Consider the following 22,500-nt stretch of genomic DNA (forward strand, 5'->3'; position numbering starts at 1 on the left):
GAACCTTTAAACTGGGGCTAATTGAAATGAGATCAGAGGAAGTTTGAATCTCCACTCATAGTAACTCTAATGTAGGTTCAAAATGTTGAATGCGTTGCATGCTTCTTACTTTCCTGTGCTTGTCAAACATGACTTCCTGAGCTGATTCCAATAATCTATTCCAGTGGCTGAAGCAGGGATCAGCTCAAACAAAGCAGATGAAGGTCTGACCTTGTGTCTTTACTGTGTTTTTCCCAAATCAGCCTGCTCATGTTGCAGTGCAACAGTCAACCACTCGACAGTGTGAGCATTTCACATGGATGAAAACTAGGGTCCGACAAAATACATAGATTACTGATGAATATCAAATGTTCAGGCAGCAGTTACAGCCATGAAAGTTAAAAACATCACACACACACAAGCATCTTTCATAGCTTTTCAAACTGTGGAGCTGATGAATACACTGTAACTTCCACAATAACGTCCACTCTGTCTGTGATGTGTTGGACTCTACAAAGACAACAGGTCTCGTCCAGCATATGTGTTTCTTTTTTTCCATTAGCACCAGCGCTAACGTCAGCAGGCAGCAGCAGCCCAGTGGAAATGAGTGATAGCAGCAGCGCTGGGTCCGTTCCTCAGTGCTTTCATTAAGCTGCAAACAGGAAGCAGCTAACGAGCCAGGCTGCGCTCATCATTATGGCAAACAACACAAACATTCGTTATCCTAATCATCCGATCACGGTCACTGCCCTGTGGAGTCCGAACACACACATCTCCATACATCACGACGCTGAGGATATTCATCAGCTTCTAACTGCCTCCATTTGGAAAAAACTAAGTGTAATAGGGCATATTAGCACAACATATTTCTCCTTTATTAGTTTAATGCAAATGTAGGACAAGTTTGCTGTGTACAGCCAACATTCAAATTCATTTTATTTTATCTGTGGGGCTTTTATAGGTGTTTATGTTTCACACTAAAACACTGATTGGTGATAAAGTCAGTTAAATTAATTTTACAAGACCTCAGTCAACCTTTTACTCAAATATAGGCAGTAAATTTAATCAGTGGGATTTTTAAAATCCTTAAAATGTATTCGCAGATTTAAAATAAGCTTATGAAGTTACATCATATCTATAATCATCTCAAATAATGTCACTGACAGTTTTGTATGTCTTTGATCTTTAATGTCACTGTATTTATCTGCTGTCTAGTTTTAGAATTTGTATCATTTGCTGTTATTGATGCTTTGTTTTCTTCTTTGTGAAGCTGTGTTCCTGGTCTCTCTCTCCTCTCTCCTCTCAGGCAGAGCAGCAGAGTCTTAAGCATATGAGCTCCACAGAAACTTTTCTAACTTTTCTTGTATATGTGTTTATCTATACCTCTGTAATTCATCATGGATTTTTTATTTGAGAAAGAGAGAGATAGAACGCAGACTGATAGAGAGAAGACATGCTAAACCCAGAGTGCATCACAGATAGCTGCAGGCTAATCATGATGAGAAAATCTCAGTTCAAATCCTTCAGCTCTGAGATGTTTCATCCAAGTTCTTTCAAAGGGAAGAAGTGACACAGAAACAGATTAAAAATCTCCTCAGCCTCCGTGTGTTTATCATAAATACGTCTCAGAGGGATCAACCTGAACATATCTGCTTCACATCAGCTTCAAAATGTGGATTTCTTCTGATGGATTTCCCTCCTCCTTCATTTTCAACCCTTTATTCTCCTACTCCATTCCTTCCTGTGTATTTTTCTTCCTTCCTTCCCTCTTATCATCTTTTCTTTCTTTAACCACCGGCACATGATGAACACAAGGAAGAAAGTTTAGAAAAGCGGTGGGAGTTTAGTTTGTTGGTTGAGTTATGGTTATCTTTTCTGTGAGAGGTCAGGGAACACAGAGGGCCTGATCTACTGAAGGTTTGCACGTGTAAAAACATGTGCAAACTTGATTTCACCCGCAAAAAAACATGCAAGCTGATCTACTAACGGTGCGCTGAGGATTGCGTGCAGAATAACATGCGCTGTCCATTTAGTATGTTTGCCTTAATGAATATGCAATATCGGGCGTTTCTACCCGAGTGCGCAAAATATAGGGAGGAGTAAGTACAAATACTTTAATTTCCCCCATTGTGATTTCCAAGCCTAAAAATGATTGCGGTGATTGTGACTGAGTCTACATTTAATCCATTTGAAACGTAGGTGCTGATCGCCACAGCGTTACGCACACATGGCTGTAGTTATTGTGTTGAGGAGGAGACGCATGGAAGAAGACAGCCCTCCACCTGTTTTGTTTACCGAGGTTTTATCATGAGCTATTTTTTCTTTTGTTCTTCTTCGTATGTCCTGCCATTTTCTCTTAATTTCATCGGTTGTTCTTTTTGTTTTACCCACAGAATTTACTTTCTCGCAGATACTCTCCCATATCGTGTTTCTTTGAGTTATATTCATATTTCTTTGCTGTAGCTCACCAACATGTGTATTTGCCTCTTCCACTAACACCATCAGTTCCATGGCATTAAATTTCACTTGCTCTTGCGATCACTCTGCTCTCCGTAATGCTCCATGGCGGAAACCAGTAAGGCACGCAAAACACCATGTTTGCACCTCTTATCATTTACGCAATTATTTTTAGTAAATCAACCAACCAAACTGGTTGGTGGGCACACACAATTTCGCACACACAATTTTGGACTCTTTATTTGGGATCTTAGTAGATCAGGCCCTCTGGGTAGATAGTTTTTTACATTGACAGTTTTTAACTTATTAGAATTAAAATGAGCAGAAAGTGATTTGGAAGAAATATTGCTGATATTTGAACTCAACAGTTCAGTTAATCACTGCTTCTGAACCCCCCCTCCCCCTACTTACAGAACTGATTTCAATGTTTTCTCATTCAAAATATGTAATTAAAATAACTGTTGACTTTTGGAGTTCCTCTGGGATCAATGCTGGGACCAATTTATTAATTAGATCCAATCTATCTACACATACAGCTTCCATTTTAAAACACAACCATGTTTCAGAACACAACACTTTACCATCCGATCCTAGAAGTGATGTTGTAACATGGCGGTTGAGAGCAGAGTGAAAACAGAATATGAAAGTGAATAGAGACCCAGAGGGGACACTGAGACAAAGACATCAAAGGAGAGAGACAGCGAGGCCCAGCTGGAAGAGACTGAAATCACCCAAAGGTTAATGTGCAGATTTTCTCCTGAGACTGAAACAAACAACAGCTGCTTCTGTTTGATTTTAACTCTCCGCTTGTCTCTGTGTCATTAAAGGTACAACCAATGGTCCGACTGCAGAGAAGTAGAATACAGCAGTGGGTGTCTCATCATAGAGCCTGCATTCAAAGTGCTGTTCATCAAAGCCCTGACATATAGTTTCTCTTCACTCTGTGTGCACTCAATGTTTTCAGCTCCTGACCTACGACAGGAACACATGAAATAATGACATATAGCCATGGACTCAAAACAACAAAACAGATGTTTTATTTCTCTAATCCTCAAATCCTCTTCAATCCATCATTTTGCCTCCATCATTGTCTTCTAACATGAAGTCTGACAAGGTCTCCTGAGGATGAGGCCTGGACACTGTCCCCAGTTCATACACATGTCCCAAAACTTAAAGTGTGATTATTTGTTGTTAACATGGCGATTGTGCCATCAGACATTTTCTTATGTATAAACACTTTAAACATTAACTGGTTCTTCTCATGTAGTGAATCCTGTTGTTGTGTTGATGTGTTCAGTTCCATCAGCATCTGTTGGACTTGTGTCCTGGGAGAGGATCCTCACATGGGACTGAGCTTTATTCACTGATCACTAAGTTTCTGTTTGACTCTAGTTGAGTTAAGAACAGAGGAAGTTGATCCTTGTTAACATCTATGAGACCAACTGGGAACATGAGACAAATAACATGTGATTGATTCAAATGACACAGAGAGAAATAAATGGGATTCGTAACAGGAACCTTTTGCTGTGACGCAACAGTGCTAACCACTGTACCACCGTGCCACCTGATGTTGGAACATGAACACCATATTTCTACTGTTTACCTCTTAATCATCATAACTCACACCGTTAGTGCTGTTTTCTGACGTAATGTCCTCCCTGTGTTACAGCTGTTAGTTTGTAATGATGGTAAATGGTGGATATATATTTGATGTGGTTTATGTTGCGTGAGTCACTTCAAACACTGGAGCTGATCCTGGTGGACAACGTGACGCTGACTCTTTACAGACGGGATCCAGCCTCATGAGAACAACACAACGATTTAGAAGGAAATCTGAGCTTCAAATGTCAGAATCTGCAGTAAATCTGCAACTATGCAGACAACAAAATGGCTTATATAAAAATGATTTGTCCATTTTTTTTTTAAATAGTCCCTTATTCAGTGAGAGCAACTAATGTATACAGACAGACGGCAGAGAAATGTGCTTTCTCTGGCTAATAAAGGTTTTTTTTGTCAAATCAACAGAACTGTAGAATAACACTCTAAGGTTTTTTAACTCTTAGCATAACATCATCTTTTTATTGTAAAAGCTGCCAATATTTTGTTATTAGAAATGTAAATCTACTATGATTACAACAAAAATGGATTTTATGTGTTGGCCTCTAAGCAAACATCCGATCAGCTGCTGTTCAGGAGGGGGGATTCACCTGAATGCACTAGCAGCTTCAATATGAATCCAGTAGAGCAGTCAGACAATAAATACAGGCATATTTTATTTATGAAAACCTCCCGAAGCAAACAGACGGCTGCGATTTTATATTTCATGACTGCATTTGATTGTGGATGTGATTTTCTGTCCCTGAGTTTCTGCAGACAGGAGGTTTTCTGTCAGCCAGGGGATGTGGACCATTTTTTATTCTACTTTATTTCTTTTTATTGTTTCAAGGGAAGGCTGTTAACAGTTTCAACTCAGGATCTTTTCTTTATTTCTTCCCTTAGGTGCCTTAAGAAGTTATTTATTTTCCACACAACTACGAGCACGTAAGTGTGAGGACCTGTTACAGGTGTTAATACCAAAATGCTGTAGGGGTAATGTTGGATCAGCTGGCAAAGGTTTAAAAACATTAACCTGTCATCATTTCTCCTTCCTCTCAGTTCATGTCTTCTTTCTACCGGACCTCAACAAAAATAACTTCCCCATTGGAGGAACTCACCGAGCACGCTGAGCTCTGTGTGTGCAGTGATGTTGTGGTTCTTGTTGGAGGCAGAACAGCTGTAGCTGCCAGAGTCATCGTCAGTGACGCTCCTGATGATCAGATTACTGCCCGCCAGCAGGGAGTACTTCTTATTCCTGCAGTGACAGACACAGAGAATTCATTTGTACTTGAAGGATGAGTCTGTACATTTTTGTATTTTCTCAATGTCGTCAATTCTAAGAAAAGACCAAAACAAGCATAGTGTTAGTTGATCTTCACTACAATGAACATTTCCTAAAACAGCTGCTCTACTCTAACTCTAGTTTTTAATATTCATTGGTCGAACAGGGCAGAGGTTATGTTTCCATTTGTTTGTTTGTCAGCAGGTTTGAGCGTTTGTTTTTTATGTTTTTATGTTTGTATTTCGTCTCAGAATTTGTCCATGTGAAAACCTTTTCTGCAGATTTGATGCGAGTGAAAAAAAGAGTATCCACGAGAGCGAAGGCCCGACAGTGTGTTGTCTATGGACCGGATTCATAATAAACTACAGCTTGTGTGTGTGTGTGTGTGTGTGTGTGTGTGTGTGTGTGTGTGTGTGTGTGTGTGTGTGTGTGTGTGTGTGTGTGTGTGTGTGTGTGTGTGTGTGTGTGTGTGTGTGTTTATATTGTTGAAGGAACACGTCACAATGTTTACAAACATGCATTTTTTTCTAGTTTTTGCAAAAAAATTAGCTCATGATGTATTAAATGTATTAAATGTATTTGTTGGGTTAGGCGTAGACTGTGACTGGGGCATGCTGGGATATATGTGGGGCTCTCTTGGCAAAAACAGGATTAGGTTGTAACTTCCTGGGTTAACTGGGGCCAATATGTGATAAACAGAAGGTAAGACCCACCAGCTGTGGATCAGCTCCTCTCCTCTCCTCCACTGGATGCTTGGAGTCGGGTATCCAGAGGCAGAACATTCCAGCACAGTGTCGGTTCCCAGCAGAGACATGACTCTGGATGGACGCTGGAGGAACTGGAGGTTCCTGCTCACCCCAGGTTCTGAGAGAGAGATACAGAGAAGAGGGAGTTAAAAGATGGTCTGAGATACGTCTCATCATTCTGACCACGTCTGGGGAAGATGTCCTTTTAAAACCAGGAGCATTAATCCACAGCGTTCACAGCCTCCACTGATTATCCTGCTGGAGGTCGACCCCGTGTGAGCGAACACCAGCAGGAGTGAAAGTGGAGTTTACATCTAAATGAACCTGTCATCTGACTGAATGGACTCGTTTGATTGGACGGTGAGAACAGGGGCTGACAGACTCTCTGCAGATTTTATTAAAATCACCTTTCACTCATTAAATGACCTTTTGGTGTTTGAGGGAATGAACGTGACAAAGTGATAACTGCAGGATCAGTAAAGTGTTTAGTAAAAGTGTGGGAGCTGAAGGTGAATAAAATAAAGAATCTTTAAATAGGTTTCATGGCTCTCACAGTTTTAAAGAATCCATTTTAGACTCAGCAGGTCCACTTATTAATAAATGGACTGGAAACATGTGGCCAATTCATCAATGAACCAAGCAGCCATATGTGGACACGTCACCTGGGAGCACTCGCAGCTCGGCGTCCGATCCCGTCCTGGTGCTGCCTGGGTTGTCGGCCAGACAGCGGTAAGTGGCTGAATCCGGCGGCTGGACACGGCTGACCTGCAGCGAGCCGGACGGCAGCACCGCCAGACGGGAGTCTGGGTCCAAGGCCCCCGGCAGGTCCTCCCGGTTCTTCTGCCAGCGGATGATGGGTGTCGGGTCGCCGGAGACCTCACAGCGTAGAAGGGCTGTGTCACCGAGGTATGAGGAGACCGACTCGGTGGGGACGACCACCTTCAGAGGTCCTGGAGGGAGACGAGAGGGGGAGGACAAGTGGACGATTAACTGAATGATATTCATTATGATTTCCACCTAAAGTTTCATGTTTACCCTGCATAGAGTCATTTTTCTTTTTGACTCTGTCGGTTTTAAAAGTGGAAACAGTGAGTTCATAACAACAGTGACAGGAATTCAACTCATCATCCAGTTTATTTAGAAGTAAATAGTTGATTAGATTCATCAGGCTTCATATATGTACAGCTGGGTGTCGTCTGCGTAACAGTGGAAGTGTACGAGGTGCTTTCTGATGATGTTGCCTAAAGGGAGCAGATATAAGGTGAAGAGTATCGGCCCAAGGACAGAACCCTGTGGAACTCCATGACTAACTTGTGTGTGCATGGAGGAGTCAGTGTTCACATGAACAAACTGAAATCTATGTGATAAATATGATTTAAACCAGTCTGATGTTCCTTTGATCCCGACATGTTGCTCCAGTCTCTGTCACAGGATCTTATGATCTGTGGGGTCAGATGCTGCACAAAGATCCAACAGGACGAGAATAGAGACCATTATATCCATCTATGATATCTATGATGTGTGTTTTCAGTGTATCATATTTTCTCAGAATATTTCATTCTGTGGTGCAAACATGCCTCGTAAAGAGAAAGTCCCCCTCAACGGCAAATTGTAGCTTTAAGTTATGTCGGCATATGAGCCTTTTTCCATGTGCCCCTTTTGAAATGTGAGCACCTGCCCCTCTAAAGGTCTCTGCACGGCCCTGCTCCCCATCCTCCCACAGCGTTATACACTCTCAGTTTTACTCATCCAAGTGACATTATTCATTATCTATTATTAAACAGAAACGTCACATCATCATCATTTTATCCTTTCTATTAACTGTTAGTGACAGTGCTGGTGCGTCAGAAATGACAGACTCAGTGACCACAGGGTGAAGAAGAGGAGGAGGTGAGCTCATGATGAAGGTTTTCCAGGTCGACAACAGGAGGAGAATGATAAAGAGAGAAGCAGCAGGTGTGAATGTGAGAGAGGAGGAGTGAGACTCAGCAGGAAGACAGATGAGATTCACACACACAGACAGACAGACAGACAGACAGACAGACAGACAGGCAGACAGACAGACAGGCAGACAGACAGACAGGCAGACAGACAGACAGACAGACAGGCAGACAGACAGACAGACAGACAGACAGACAGACAGACAGACAGACAGACAGACAGACAGACAGACAGACAGACAGACAGACAGACAGACAGGCAGACAGACAGACAGACAGACAGACAGACAGGCAGACAGACAGACAGACAGACAGACAGACAGACAGACAGGCAGACAGACAGACAGACAGACAGACAGACAGACAGACAGACAGACAGACAGACAGACAGACAGATAGACAGACAGACAGGCAGACAGACAGACAGACAGACAGAGAGACAGACAGACAGATAGACAGACAGATAGACGGACAGACGGGCAGACAGGCAGACAGACAGGCAGACAGACAGACAGACAGACAGACAGACAGACAGACAGACAGACAGACAGACAGACAGACAGACAGACAGACAGACAGACAGACAGACAGACAGACAGACAGACAGACAGACAGACAGACAGACAGACAGACAGACAGACAGACAGACAGACAGACAGACAGACAGACAGACAGACAGACAGACAGACAGACAGACAGACAGACAGACAGACAGACAGACAGACAGACAGACAGACAGACAGACAGACAGACAGGCAGACAGACAGACAGGGTGATGTGGATGGGCAGCTTCCAGCCCACTGTGTTTACGACACACGCTGTTTCCTGTAAGCTTGCGTTCACTTCAACAGAACAACAGCCCGAAGCCACATGGACACACGACCCTGCTCCGCTCTACACACACTGGTTATTGTCTCCAGCTCACGCTTCGCTATGTTTTAATTTCAACATGGCTGCCGGGGCCTCAGGGCTGATTAACTCCACTCTGCAGGAATTCAAGAATTCTGAGATTTACAACTGAGATTAAACAGGAATATAAACGGTCTGTATTTATATAAACAGTCTGTATTTATATAAATAGTTTGCAATTATATAAACAGTCTGTATTTATATAAACGATATGTATCTATATAAACAGGTTGTATTTATATAAACGATATGTATCTATATAAACGATATGTATCTATATAAACAGGTTGTATTTATATAAACGATATGTATCGATATAAACAGTTTTTATTTATATAAACGGTCAGTATCTATATAAAAGGTCAGTATTTATGTTAATGGTATGTATTTATATAAACGGTATGTATCTATATCAACGGGCTGTATTTATATAAACAGTTTGTATTTATATAGATCTTTTATAGTCTTGATGAAACTCAAAGTTCTTTTTCCATGAGATGCAAAATGCATCAGAAATTTTATTTTGTTTACTTTTTGTAAAAAAGTTTATTTGGAAAATGTATATTTGTTTTCTCATTGTTGCTCATGTATTAATGTACAAATTAATTTATGAAGACTTTTCATCCACGGAGGAGAAAATTAAAAATAAAAGCAGTTTTTGTTTTTGTTATTTTGTTTTCATGCTGACTTGAATTGTCTGTTTTAACTTCAGCATAAACACATTCAGAAAACTATAACTCTGACACAAAAACAAACGTTCTCTTTCTGTTGTGTAACGTCAGACAAGCTTTGATTGGATCCTTGAATCGGCGACAAGATGCCGTTGGATGCAGGTTTGTGCGTCTTTGCGTGGCGAGGACTTGAGTCGGTGTGACATCACACAGATCTGAGGCGATTGGACCACTGATGTGAATTTGGATTGTGTGTCTTATGTAAGTTGCTGCTGTCTGGTCCTATGTGGATTACACTGCTGCCTGCAGCTGCACACACAAACACACACACTCACTGGTTTTGTCACTTGTGAGGACGTTGCATTGACGTAGATGTCCTTCCTTTACGGTCGCATTGTGAGCAAGACATCTGCTTATTGTCCCCAGTGTTGGGAGTCCTCATAAGGTTGGTGTATAAACAGATTAGTACATGTTATGGAGTACTCATGCAGTACAAATACATGCAGTGAAAAACTCTTACACCAAATAAAGATATTAGAATGACTTCCAAAGAGCAAGTCTTCAGTTTTCTTTACAGCTGATCACACAGACTTTCCTAATGCGAACAATTAATAAGTTGTAAATATTTATCACATCAACATCCAAAAAATAATTATGACTGTGAATCTATCTTTCATAAATATTGTATCTGACTTGGTTTGTTAAGTATTTTAATATTTATTTTTCATTGAATTTAATGTATTCATGTTTATTTACTGCTTTTAATTTAGTAACACAGCAATGTTGCTTTCATTTGAGCAACTAATGAGTCAGACTGACGTTTCTTTTTAGTTGGAACTCATCTGAGAACATGTTTTCTGAAAACAGAGTGAGGATCCCCTCGAGAAGTTTTCAGTGATGTTCAGTCAGAGAGCAGAGTCTGATCACACAGAATGAAACCGAGGGAAACAGCATGAAGGAAAGTCGGAGAAGAGGAGAAATGGGTCACAGCATCAATAGGAGAAAATGAAAATGAACATCACAAAGAAAATATGTGAGAAGAAGCCAAGTGTGAAGTAGAAGAGGTCCTGATGAGACAGTGAGTCGCATTCTAGTTATTTCAGAAGCAGAAAGCTGAGCGCAGACTCGTTATCTGGTTTTAGACACACTTGTTTTGCAGAGAAGCTCCAAACTCCTCAAACCGGAGAGAAGCTGAACTGAGAAACATCCAGGTCATTTGCACAATACATCTCGTTTCTGAGGATGTGCAGAGCCAACACACTAAACAGATGTCATGATGCATAGTTAAAAGCTAGTATATCTCTGACCTCAGGATTTAAACCAACAACCTCCACATTCTTCTGTCATTGATTTCCATGGTGACGGTGGCTGTTGCTGTTTTCAACCTCATTAGAAAATGGGCCAAAATAACTGGAACGGATAATAACATGCAAATCACAGCAAACAGGCGGTGGGTGGGATCGAGGATCCTCCTGCTCTGAGTCTTCGCCCTGGGAACGATTATTATCTGCTTCTGTGGGTTGAGCCTCACTTCTCCTCGCCCCCATTAATTGGTATTTGTCCAAATCCTCAGAGAGTCAGCAGCTAATTGAGGATGGTTGGATTGAAGGCCTTTTTGTTTCTCCCTGTGCTGCTTTGAATTCAGGAGTCTAAAGAGGCTGGAAAATATCCTCTCTCTGGGAGACATCTTACATTGACATGAGAAGCTCAATTTGAAAACACAGAAATTAGAACACCTATGGAATATTTAAATGGGAAAAACTCCATTGTTCCCACACTCTTCCTCATTGAGCTGACTTTAAGTAACATTAACTTTAAGATAAGATAATCATTATTTAGTCCCACAGTGTGGACATTTTATGTAATCATGTTGTTAGCTTTCTATAAATCTTGTATTTCTGGGCAGTTACAGATGTTTCAGTGAGATTGCGGATGAATTAAGTCCATAAATCAGGAACTTTCATTCTTACAATCATAAACTTAGAGCAGAGAAAAAACCTTTTCCACCACAGGTATTCCGCCCAGTTCAGTTGTTGTTCATCATATTAACAATGACAAATACCACCCGTATCAATAAGAACAATAACTATACTAATATTCACTCTCACTCTTTATTCCTGTTGCTTCTTTTCTTCATCTCCGTCTTTCTGTACGCCCCTCTCCATCTCAATGTTCAGTGTTTCTAATTAATTCCCAGTTTACAAACACAACACACACACACACACACACACACACACACACACACACACACACACACACACACACACACACACACATTTACGAACACACACACAGAGCCACACAGTTAATTGAATTTTTAAGCCTCTGCTGTTCATTAGCATTTTACCTTGTAATGTGTTGTACACACACACACACACACACAACACACACACACACACACACACACAGACACACAGACACACACACACACACACACACACACACACACACACACACACACACACACACACACACACACACACACACACACACACACACACACACACACACACACACACACAGACACACACACACACACACACACACAGACACACACACACACACACACACACACACACACAGACACACAGACACACACACACACACACACACACACACACACCTCCCTGTGCGCTGCAGCTGCTGGTCTCCTGTCTCTTTAATCGCTCTAATTGACTGGGAGGACGGAGTCACTCCAGAGACAAAAACAGTCAAACACAAAGAGCTGAGCGAGCTAAAGAGACGACCAGCTGATACACACACTGTGCTATTGAGTGTGTGTGTGTGTGTGTGTGTGTGTGTGTGTGTGTGTGTGTGTGTGTGTGTGTGTGTGTGTGTGAGTCTCAGGAATAATCTGTAGCTGAAGAGACATCACGAGTGAGAGTGTGAGAGAAAAACTCCTTCACGTCTCGTTTGAAGTTCGATGCTGCAGCTTTTCTCTCTGAATGAAACCAACATGGTTCAAGGTCAGAGTTCAACATATTTCACATCTTCAATGAAACACTAACTTCTGTGTCTACAGATTCATTTTAACTGACTAAAAACATTCTCATAAAATATTTTTACAGAACTCAAACACTGAATTGCATCTTACAAATATATAGAGAGGAATATTTTGATAAAGTATTTGTCAAACCTGCAGAATATTCACTAAAAATCTGTCTCAAGTGTGAGGATATTTTTCCAGTTTCATTTCCTGATAAAATGAATTTAATTCCTGAACTGTGGCGTAAACTCAATAACACATAAAAGAATCATTTTGGATTTTGGTCATTTGAAAATATCTAGCGAATGAATCTGTTCTGAAACTCATCACAAGCTGTAGCCTTTTCTTCAACAGACATGGATATCATACTTTAACTGTTTAAATGAATGAAAATGTTATTTTTAGTTTTTAGTTTATGACCTGACACAGATGGAAAACATTATCACAGATATTCTGTAAAGTACTTGTGATAAATCAGCATCATGAAAGGTGATGAAAGAGCTGTAGTAAACATTTTCAGACAGCTCTCTCATGCTGTTATTAAAAAGGTGGATGAACTTCAGACACCCATATATACGAAATTATATATAGACTAGAAGAACTGGATCTATGTTTAAATACTTCTGCACTAAATCTTTGATGACATCATTGCTGTTAAAACACCAGGCCTATGTGCTCAACACGTTGATCAGTGCAGTATTCTCTGAAACTATATCTGTATATATATATTTATATATGTTGTTATTTCTTCTAATAAAAAAGACTTGAAATCCCTCAGAGCATCACACAGGTTTCACTTCAGTACAGTGTTGGTGGAGGTGAAGCACTTTAGCTGCTCCGTCTATTAATGTCTTTCATAAACCGTATTGATCCTAAGCCACACTCCACTTACTAAATGACTTTAGTGTGGTTCTCTTAAATGAAAATGAGCAGTTAAATCAAGGAGCAAAGCAGCAGTAAGTCAGTGTGTGTGTGTGTGTGTGTGTGTGTGTGTGTGTGTGTGTGTGTGTGTGTGTGTGTGTGTGTGTGTGTGTGTGTGTGTGTGTGTGTGTGTGTGTGTGTGTGTGTGTGTGTGACCACCGTCGCTGTCAAGGACAGATCAAGGTGTTGCAGCAACATTAATCTGAAAGAAGAGTCTCTTCCTCCACTTCTTTACTTTTCCTTTGGAATTAATTAATTAATTTCCTTTCCATTGTCATATCCTGTTTTTTAAATGTATTTATATTTATTTAAAATAATTTCTACTGTTCTCAACTCTGAAGCCAAAGCCCAGTGTTCAGCGTTATTGGAGCCATTGCTGCACTGGTCATATAGAGACATGAATGGTTTGCTTGATTTACATAACGATGTCAGATACAACAGTTTGTATAATAGAACCAAGGAAGGACAAACTTTGTACACAGAAAAGACGAGGTCCTAAAGTTGAGCCTTCTGGGACAGTTCACAACAATCGAAGCATTTTAGCTTCATACCAGAAATCGTTTCTGAAAACGTGCATCACACGACTGATCAATCAAAAGTCTAACTATCCTGCAGCTGGTTGCTTAGTAACAGAAACTCCTCTGAAGGAGGAGCAGTGAAGGTGAAGAGTCAGAGCAGGGATTTCTTTTCTCTGAGCGACGACGAGGTGGAACTGTTACTGACAGGAAGTGTTAGCGACGCTTTGTGTTCACCGCAGAGTTTTCAAACTGGGCCAGCAACATTTCCTAAACTTTGGAATAGTATTGAGGCCACGTGTGAACATAACAAAAGTCTTTTTTAAATTAAAACGCATAAGTGTAGACAAAGCCTTAGATGGAAGATCAGAACTAGTCACAGCTGAACCTGAGGTTAAGGTTCCTTTATGGTCTCCTGTGGGGGAAACTTGTTTTGGATTACGGACTACTGCCCCAAACCAGCACATTTAAAAACATTTACTACATTAAATAAAGACAGAGATACGAAGCAGTTTGGTTAGAGAATATAAACACTGTTAAGAAATATCCTAGATTCCAAAGGCGTACTTGTCAAAGACACATAAAGTCACATGGATGAGGCTCATCACACCACGAACCTGCAAACTACAGCTACAAAGCTGTGTTTATCAGTATCATCTGAGAATCTCACCACAAACTGATTAGTTTGGGAGCGGACACAATCATTTGTATACAAAGTAAACACAAAGGATGAGCTGACACATCCTTGGGGAACTCCTTTTTCATGGCTAACAAAGGGTTAGTGGAGTTGTGTTTTCAGGGAATGAGAAAGAATAGAACATTGTTTGCTCATCGTTGAACTGTTGGTTTCTCTATAACTTTAAGGTATTCTATGTAAAGAGCCTTGAGATAATGTATATTGTGATTTGATGCTATACTAATAAAATTGAATTGAACAGTCTCTTACCGGCCACAGTCACCTTGGCGGTCCGACTCACAATGCTCCCCAGTCCGTCCAGCGTGGCGAGGCACTGGTACACCCCCTCGTCAGGCCGGTGATGCCGCGAGTGCACCACATTCTGCACCAGCAATGAGCCGTTAGCCAGCTGCCGCCGCCGCTCGTCCACCACAGCACTCAGCAGCACGCTATCTTTACGCCACGTGATGGTGAGAGGTCCCGTCACTGCGTCAGACTGTGCCTGGCAGTCGAGCTGCAGAACGCCCCCTCGCACCGTCACAGTGTCCTGAGGCTCCTGCGTGAAAGTAAAGTCCACAAAACCTCCGAGACTCGAAAAAGAGGAGGAAGATGTGGAAGCATCTGAGGCTGTGGGAGGAAAAGGAGGAAGAGAAACATGAGGTTAGTTTATGAAAGTGGTTCATACAAGAGGAGGTGTCACATTCACTACAGAATAACATCAGAAACATATGTATGTGAATACAAAGTTTCTGTGCCCCTGACACTGAGGAGCCCACGAGGCCCCAGATTCATTCTGCTCTGGGAATCTGATCCATTCTAAATGTGTCAATGAATAAACAGCTTTAACATCATTTGAATCGACACAATAACAAGTTGAAGGTGGTCTTTCATTATTGACTAATTAAATAAACACAAACAGGGGGGTGGGGGGTCCTGGTGGGTTAATGTGGCCGTGGCTGTAACGTTAATGGAGCGTGAACAGATTCTCTGATAAATTTGTCAAATCAACTCAAGTAGAATCTTCTATGTCAATGAATATGTGACGGAGCTTAAATTCCTGGATCTGCCACTGGTGCTAATATCTGTATTGAGTTTATTTATGTATTTCAAACTATACATGAAGGCAAAACATTTCTCTTCAAGAATGTTTTTTAATGCTGTTTTAACATATTTTAGATTTAAGATTAAATTTTAAGCTCTGTGTGTGAACAGCAGATTCAATCACACCCATAATTCTCTGTTCACTTCTATTCATTCACACTGTGTGTGGATTTTTATTTTTGTCTCATGTGGAACAGCTTCACTCAGAATTCTGATTCATTCATTCATTTTGTCGGATGTGTTTCTTCACGGCAGCGAACACTGACTTCAACCCTCCAATCTGTAGCGTGTTGCTCTACGACTCATCCTCATCATCAAAGTGCTGAACTTGTCGTACTCTTTCTTTTTGCGTGTTAAGATTTGGTGTGATTATAAACGAGTCTCTGTCAGCGTCGAGCGGTGGCGCGTCGTAGACACACTTTAAAAGTCTTTGATCCTGATCACAGGCAGTTTGAGTTTCCCTTTCCTGGAAAGTGTGAACGGAGACTCATCACAGACAGTTTCACGTTTCTTTAAAATCTGAGATTCTCTTGCAGATAAATGAGGATCATCAAGTGTGAAATATAATATTATAGGATATATATATTAATATATGTATATAAATATATAACCCTGATCCCAACTGGAACAAACAGAGAATATTCAACATAAAAATCATCAGGTGTTTTTTCTTTGTTTCTTCAAATTACAGAAACTTGATGAGCATCGATTAACCGTTTTCAATAAAATGACTAAAAACAAACAGAGCTACGTTATAAATGTTGTTAACTTGTGTTTATACTAAATGTTTAAAACAATGTTCAAAGTCAGTTAGTAAGTTAGTAAGTTAGTAAGTTAGTCAGATATTTAGTTGGTCAGTTAGTCAGATAGTCAGTTAGTCAGTTAGTCAGTTAGTCAGATAGTCAGTTAGTCAGTTAGTCAGTTAGTCAGTTAGTCAGTTAGTCAGATAGTCAGTTAGTCAGATAGTCAGTTAGTCAGTTAGTCAGTTAGTCAGTTAGTAAGTTAGTAAGTTAGTCAGTTAGTCAGTTAGTCAGTTAGTCAGATATTTAGTTAGTCTTCAAAAGTCAGAGCAGCTGCCGGAGGAGGAAGAAGAAGGTGACGACAACGATGAAGAAAACGATTACTAAGAAGAAAATAATGACATCAAAGAAGACATCTTCTTCCTGTTTCCAAAATTAAGCTCAATTATCTCAGATACAGGTGCTGCCATCTTGTGTTTTTGATGTAATTTACATGTGAAGCCACTGTATTACAGCCCCCCCGAAACATGCACTCGACCAATCATGAGTCAATCTCATCCGTCAATCATGACATTTCGCCTCAATGTATTTACAAACTGCTAACATGCAGGAGGCGGGGTTTACACTCTGTACTGCAGCTTTATACTGGCTTTACTTTTGGGAGATGTTATTCGTCCATCTTCTTTTCAAGTTTACAGCAGAAAGGTAGAGTGTGGACAGCAAGCATCTTCTGAAACATTGTACATCACACTTTACTTTTCCTCTGCTTCACTGTACACAACACAGCAACACACAGCAACACAACTCTATACATTACTATCATTCATTATTCATTTTTCACACCTCAGTTGTAATAAAGTCGCTAAAAAACAAGCATCATGCAACTGATGGGACACTTTTACCCTCAGTACGATGCAGCCTGACCAACAACACAACAACACAACACACAGCCACACCTCAACCCTTTTTAAACCATTAACTATATTCAACAGACAAATGAAGTCATCAAATGGCACTGAAATATTGTTAGTTTATACCAATAAGAATTAATGCTTAACTGTGATTTTTCCAGACGACTGCAGGAAAAGTTCCAGAAAATGTCGAGAGCAACTGACTCGGACACACAAACACACACACACACACACACACACACACACACACACACACACACACACACACACACACACACACACACACTTCACCCACTCTGGTATTAACACCAATTGCTCTTAATTAGCAGAGTTTCATTCAGCCTGCTGTGTTTCCCGCTAATTACCGAGTGTGAGTCACCAACATCAATCTCAGCCTTTTCGCATGTAAATTAAATTACGACAGCAGATGTTCAAATGCTTTGGAACAATTACATTTCTCTTTTTAACGCTTTCAATACACAACAAGTTAATCCTTATTAAGTAAAACACACCCAGAGGTAAAGGATCAACACAACAATTTTACTAAGAAACATTCAGTATCATTTTACATGACTTCATTTTATACACTTTTTTTCTATGTCGCTTTATTTTGTCAGAACAGATTATTGAGAGAAAACGAGGAACAGAAACGGACGAGGAGGAAAATGACGGGAACAAGAACAAAGACATCAGAAGAAAGAATAAACCTTAACTGAAAGGAAAAGAAAGGGATTCATTTCAAACGTGTAAGAAACACAGACTCACACACTCCCTCAGTGACACTAACACACACTCACACACACACACACACACACACACACACACACACACACACACACACACACACACACACTATAAGGTGAACGTGTCTATTCTATTTGGTCCTTGTCAAAAAGCTTCAGGAGGAAACAGTGACACTTTATCCCTTGAGACAAATGTGATTATACATGGTGTGTGTGTGTGTGTGTGTGCGTGTGTGTGGGGGGGGGGGTTAAAACCTTACCAAGTGTTTGCTCTGTTGTTAACTGAGACCTTCTCTGTTGTCAGACACAGTCAACAGGCCAATTACACACACACACAATCAGTTTACTGTCAAAGAAGTGTGGAGGGAGCTGTCATCACACCCACACATACACACACACACATACACACACACACATACACACACACACATACACACACTTCTTCACTGTCTGTTTTTAAGTGTCAGTTAAAAAATACCATCAGATTGATTATTAATGAGTTTATTAATATATTAATTTTAATTCATTCCCAGCCATGTTGAGAAATGAGGTCAGAACTTTTCCTTCAAGAACTGATCATGAAAAACAAAACAGCCAAACTCAACAGTCAAAGTTCAATCTAACTCATCTTTTCTTTGGAAAATGACAAGAAGTATCGCAGCTGTGTATTTTATGATCTCACAATGGTTCTAGAAAAGACTACAACATCGAGAGTCTCACTGGAACATCTAGAGCTTGAACTGCAGTTTGTCACTGGCGATCACTTGTTTCGTCCCGCTGCCACTCGGTGACTTCACAGAAGGTTCATGCTGTGCAGGTCTGGAGCTTTGGTCTCACGACATGTTGGTAGCATGTTTCTTACTACGTAGCTTTCATCACGTTTTGAATCTGCCTCAAACCAAAGAGCATGTCTCATTTTGATCTCATGACATCACTCAATATTTAACCCTAACCCAAATTGAATTTACTCTAAAACTCTGAATCTGATTTACTGTGATACTGTAAATTCATTATGAATTAAAGTGATTCCTGCGAGATCTGAATATTCTCTCTGTTCTATCTTCCCTTCCACTTTCATTCTTCACATCCTTTGTTCCTCTGCCTCGGTCTTAGAGTTACAAATATCCTCCAATTCCACCTGTCCATCTTTCTTCTCCTCCCTTCCTCCTCCTTTCCTCCCCTCCTCCTCTTCTTTTTCTGGTCCCCACTCACCCATTGTGTAGTTATAGCCCTGATTACCTCACACTGTCGGCCTTCGGCTTACAAGGCCGACTCAGATCAATAATATTGAACAGGAATCTAAGACTTCTTCTAACTAGCTCTGTGTGTGTGTGTGTGTGTGTGTGTGTGTGTGTGTGTGTGTGTGTGTGTGTGTGTGTGTGTGTGTGTGTGTGTGTGTGTGTGTGTGTGTGTGTTTGTGTGTGTGTGATTTTACCACATGTGTAGGTGCTGTGTTTCTTTGTGTATTGATTTTATCGTGTTCACTGTTTGGATGCATTGACCTGTTTGGACTTAATTAGAATAAATGTAACATGTTGAGATTTGACCTTATTTACACACACACACACACACACACACACACACACACACACACACACACACACACACACACACACACACACACACAATGAAATGCAAATGAGTGCATGTTGTCTGGCTCTTTCGCATAAATTATGAATTTAGATCTCTTTCTCTCTCTCTCTGTCTCTCTTTCTCTCTCTCTCTCTCTGTCTCTCTCTCTCTCTCTCTCTCTGTCTCTCTCTCTCTCTCTCTCTCTCTCTCTGTCTCTCTCTCTCTCTCTCTCTCTCTGTCTCTCTCTCTGTCTCTCTGTCTCTCTCTCTCTCTCTCTGTCTCTCTGTCTCTGTCTCTCTCTCTCTCTCTCTTTCTCTGTCTCTCTCTCTCTCTCTCTCTCTCTGTCTCTCTCTCTGTCTCTCTCTCTCTCTCTCTCTCTCCCTCTCTCGCTCTCTCTCTCTCTCTCTCTCTCTCTCTCTCTGTCTCTCTCTCTCTCTCTCTCTCTCTCTCTCTGTCTCTCTCTCTCTCGGTCTCTCTCTCCCTCTCTCTCTCTCTCTCTCTCTCTCTCTCTCTCTCTCTCTCTCTCTCTCTATGTGAGATGATTGGTCGGTTCCTGAGGACAGATGTCGTCATGGAAATTGGAAATTACAGATGTGGAGGTCGATGTGGATGTTGTGGCGAAGGTCAATGATGAATGAATGTGTGAGAAACATGAGCATTAACAGCTAAAAGAGTGTGTGCGTCACAGACCCCCGCTGAAAGTGATGCATGTTGGGTACTTTGGCTGGAGCCCACCTACACCTGCCACCTGCACCCAGGACAGTGCTAGCTGTCAATCACTCTGTGGTATCCCCCAACACATCCGGTGCTTTATGGTCTGTTTGACTCTAAATGATCATAATTCACTAAATGAACATCAGCTGTTTGAAGAAGACTTGAAACTAGAGACTGAGACAGAAACTCCTGAATGTTTACTGACGTTATAAAGTGAGAAGTAGAGTCACTTTCTATAGACTTCTATAGAAACTACCAGAGGAGTCGCCCCCTGCTGGTCACTACACAGAAGACAGGCTTCAGAGACTACCACGTTGACTTCAGTTCCTGGACTCAGAGTCTAAGAGAAGCTCGTGGTCTCGTCTATGGTGTTGTTTTAAAAAGTGTGTGTCTTTATTCTGTAAAACACATTGTGTTGCATGAAAAGTGTTGTACAAATAATGTCTGATTGGACAACAACTAGCGTAGTTGTGTTTATTTCTACGCCACCTTATTTCATCACAGTAGCATCGAGCTAGTTATGGATGACGCTATCCCAAATCCCACCCACTTAGCTCTGATTGGTTGTTTCATTCTCCATTTGAAGACGCTGCAGAAGTAAAGACAGGTGAAGATGTTTTTCAGTTCAGTGTAAGATGACGACGTGGCTCCATCACTGCACTAACACAATCTAATCCCAAACATATGTCCAACAACACAACACTGAAACACAATGTGCTCATGTTCTGTGTGGGCTGTGTAAATGTGTTTCAGATTTTCAGCCTGCGTTTGCACGTGTTCCTCCAGATGTGTGTTTGTGTTGCTGTGTGTGTACTTAATGATGTGAAGCCTGAGGTCGGCAGAAATAAACTGTGCAGGTCTGAGTCCTGCTCCAACGTGTGTGTTGGATTTGAAACCCACACATCAACAGTCAGAAAGTCGTATCGCTGCCGACTGAACTCACGCTCTTTCTTCTCTTTGTGAACGCTCGGCTCCGTCGGAACAATGAAGAGAACGTTTTTCTTTGCAAGCTTCAGGTGGAGGAAAGAAAAGAAGCCGTCTCCGGGTTTTCTTCTTTTCTTTTGTACAGTGAAATGAACAGACAGTGAACTTTACTCTGTGATTATGGGGAAATTCATGAGAGGAAATCTGTGATTAAATATTGTCCTTGTAGAGGTTTGACTTCAGCTGCTCTCACACATGAACACACAAGTTGATCACTGCTAAACCACCAACTCTTACTGGTTGGATGCTTTTACTTTAAAAGTTTTCCAGTATCTCACAGGCCACAATCCGTCCCTTTATAATCTGAATCATTAATCAAAAAATATCTTTGTTGTCAAATTGTTGGGTCGAAAAACATATTGTCCAACGTTTCCAGCTCAGATCAGTTCTTCGTCAGAACAGCCTCAGGTTTGTGTGTTGTCCAAAAGTTAGTTAGTATATTTAAAGGGAACTAAAAGGTTCCTGCACACGTTCCTCACTAGTGTTTCCACCAGGGTCGAAGACCAGGGGGACGTTACAATAAGCAGTTCCACTCCAGTCCACCAGGTGGTAGTAAAGCAGAGCAGTAGTCCACAATGCTATATTAATCAAGTAACACAACAACAACAGCAAAAGAGATGAACCGATTAATACAATTTAAAAACACCAGAAAACTTAAATTAAGTGACAGATTTCATGAGCTATAGCAGAGACTTATTAATATTATAATAATATAATTATAATGAAACACTTGAGTACTCGACCAATCAGACATAAAACAACTTCGGAATAATGAAGAACTGAAGCAAATGCGTAAAATGATCAAGTAATAACATTTTTATTAACATTATTGTTGTAAAGAGAATCATAGAGAAATGCATGAATACAATAACATTATAAGAAAAGGTTGTTTAAAGTGTTTAGAGGAAGTGAGTCACAGACATTGAGGCTTTAAAATTATAAAATTATAAAAAAGATTAAGAAGCTTTTATGGTCAAATTCAGTAAAGGTTTTATTGTCAGATGGAAATGATTGAGCTTCACTTTTGGGAGGTGAACAATTTCTGGGTCAAACACAT

The 22,500-nt window shown here is 40.8% G+C and overlaps 1 protein-coding gene across 1 annotated transcript in view; it reads right to left on the reverse strand.

Moving 5' to 3' along the window:
* The window catches only part of dcc (DCC netrin 1 receptor), a 134,980-nt gene that overhangs the window by 88,344 nt on the left and 24,136 nt on the right, over positions 1-22,500 (reverse strand). The window contains exons 3-6 of the mRNA XM_047344530.1: positions 14,949-15,305; positions 6,723-7,010; positions 6,028-6,178; positions 5,151-5,287 (exon numbers count right to left, since the gene is read on the reverse strand). Coding sequence (XP_047200486.1) covers positions 5,151-5,287; positions 6,028-6,178; positions 6,723-7,010; positions 14,949-15,305 — 933 coding nt within the window. The remainder of the gene's footprint in view (positions 1-5,150; positions 5,288-6,027; positions 6,179-6,722; positions 7,011-14,948; positions 15,306-22,500) is intronic.

This window comes from Hippoglossus stenolepis, chromosome 18 (genome assembly GCF_022539355.2).
Source record: "Hippoglossus stenolepis isolate QCI-W04-F060 chromosome 18, HSTE1.2, whole genome shotgun sequence".
NCBI classification, from domain to species: Eukaryota; Metazoa; Chordata; class Actinopteri; order Pleuronectiformes; family Pleuronectidae; genus Hippoglossus; species Hippoglossus stenolepis.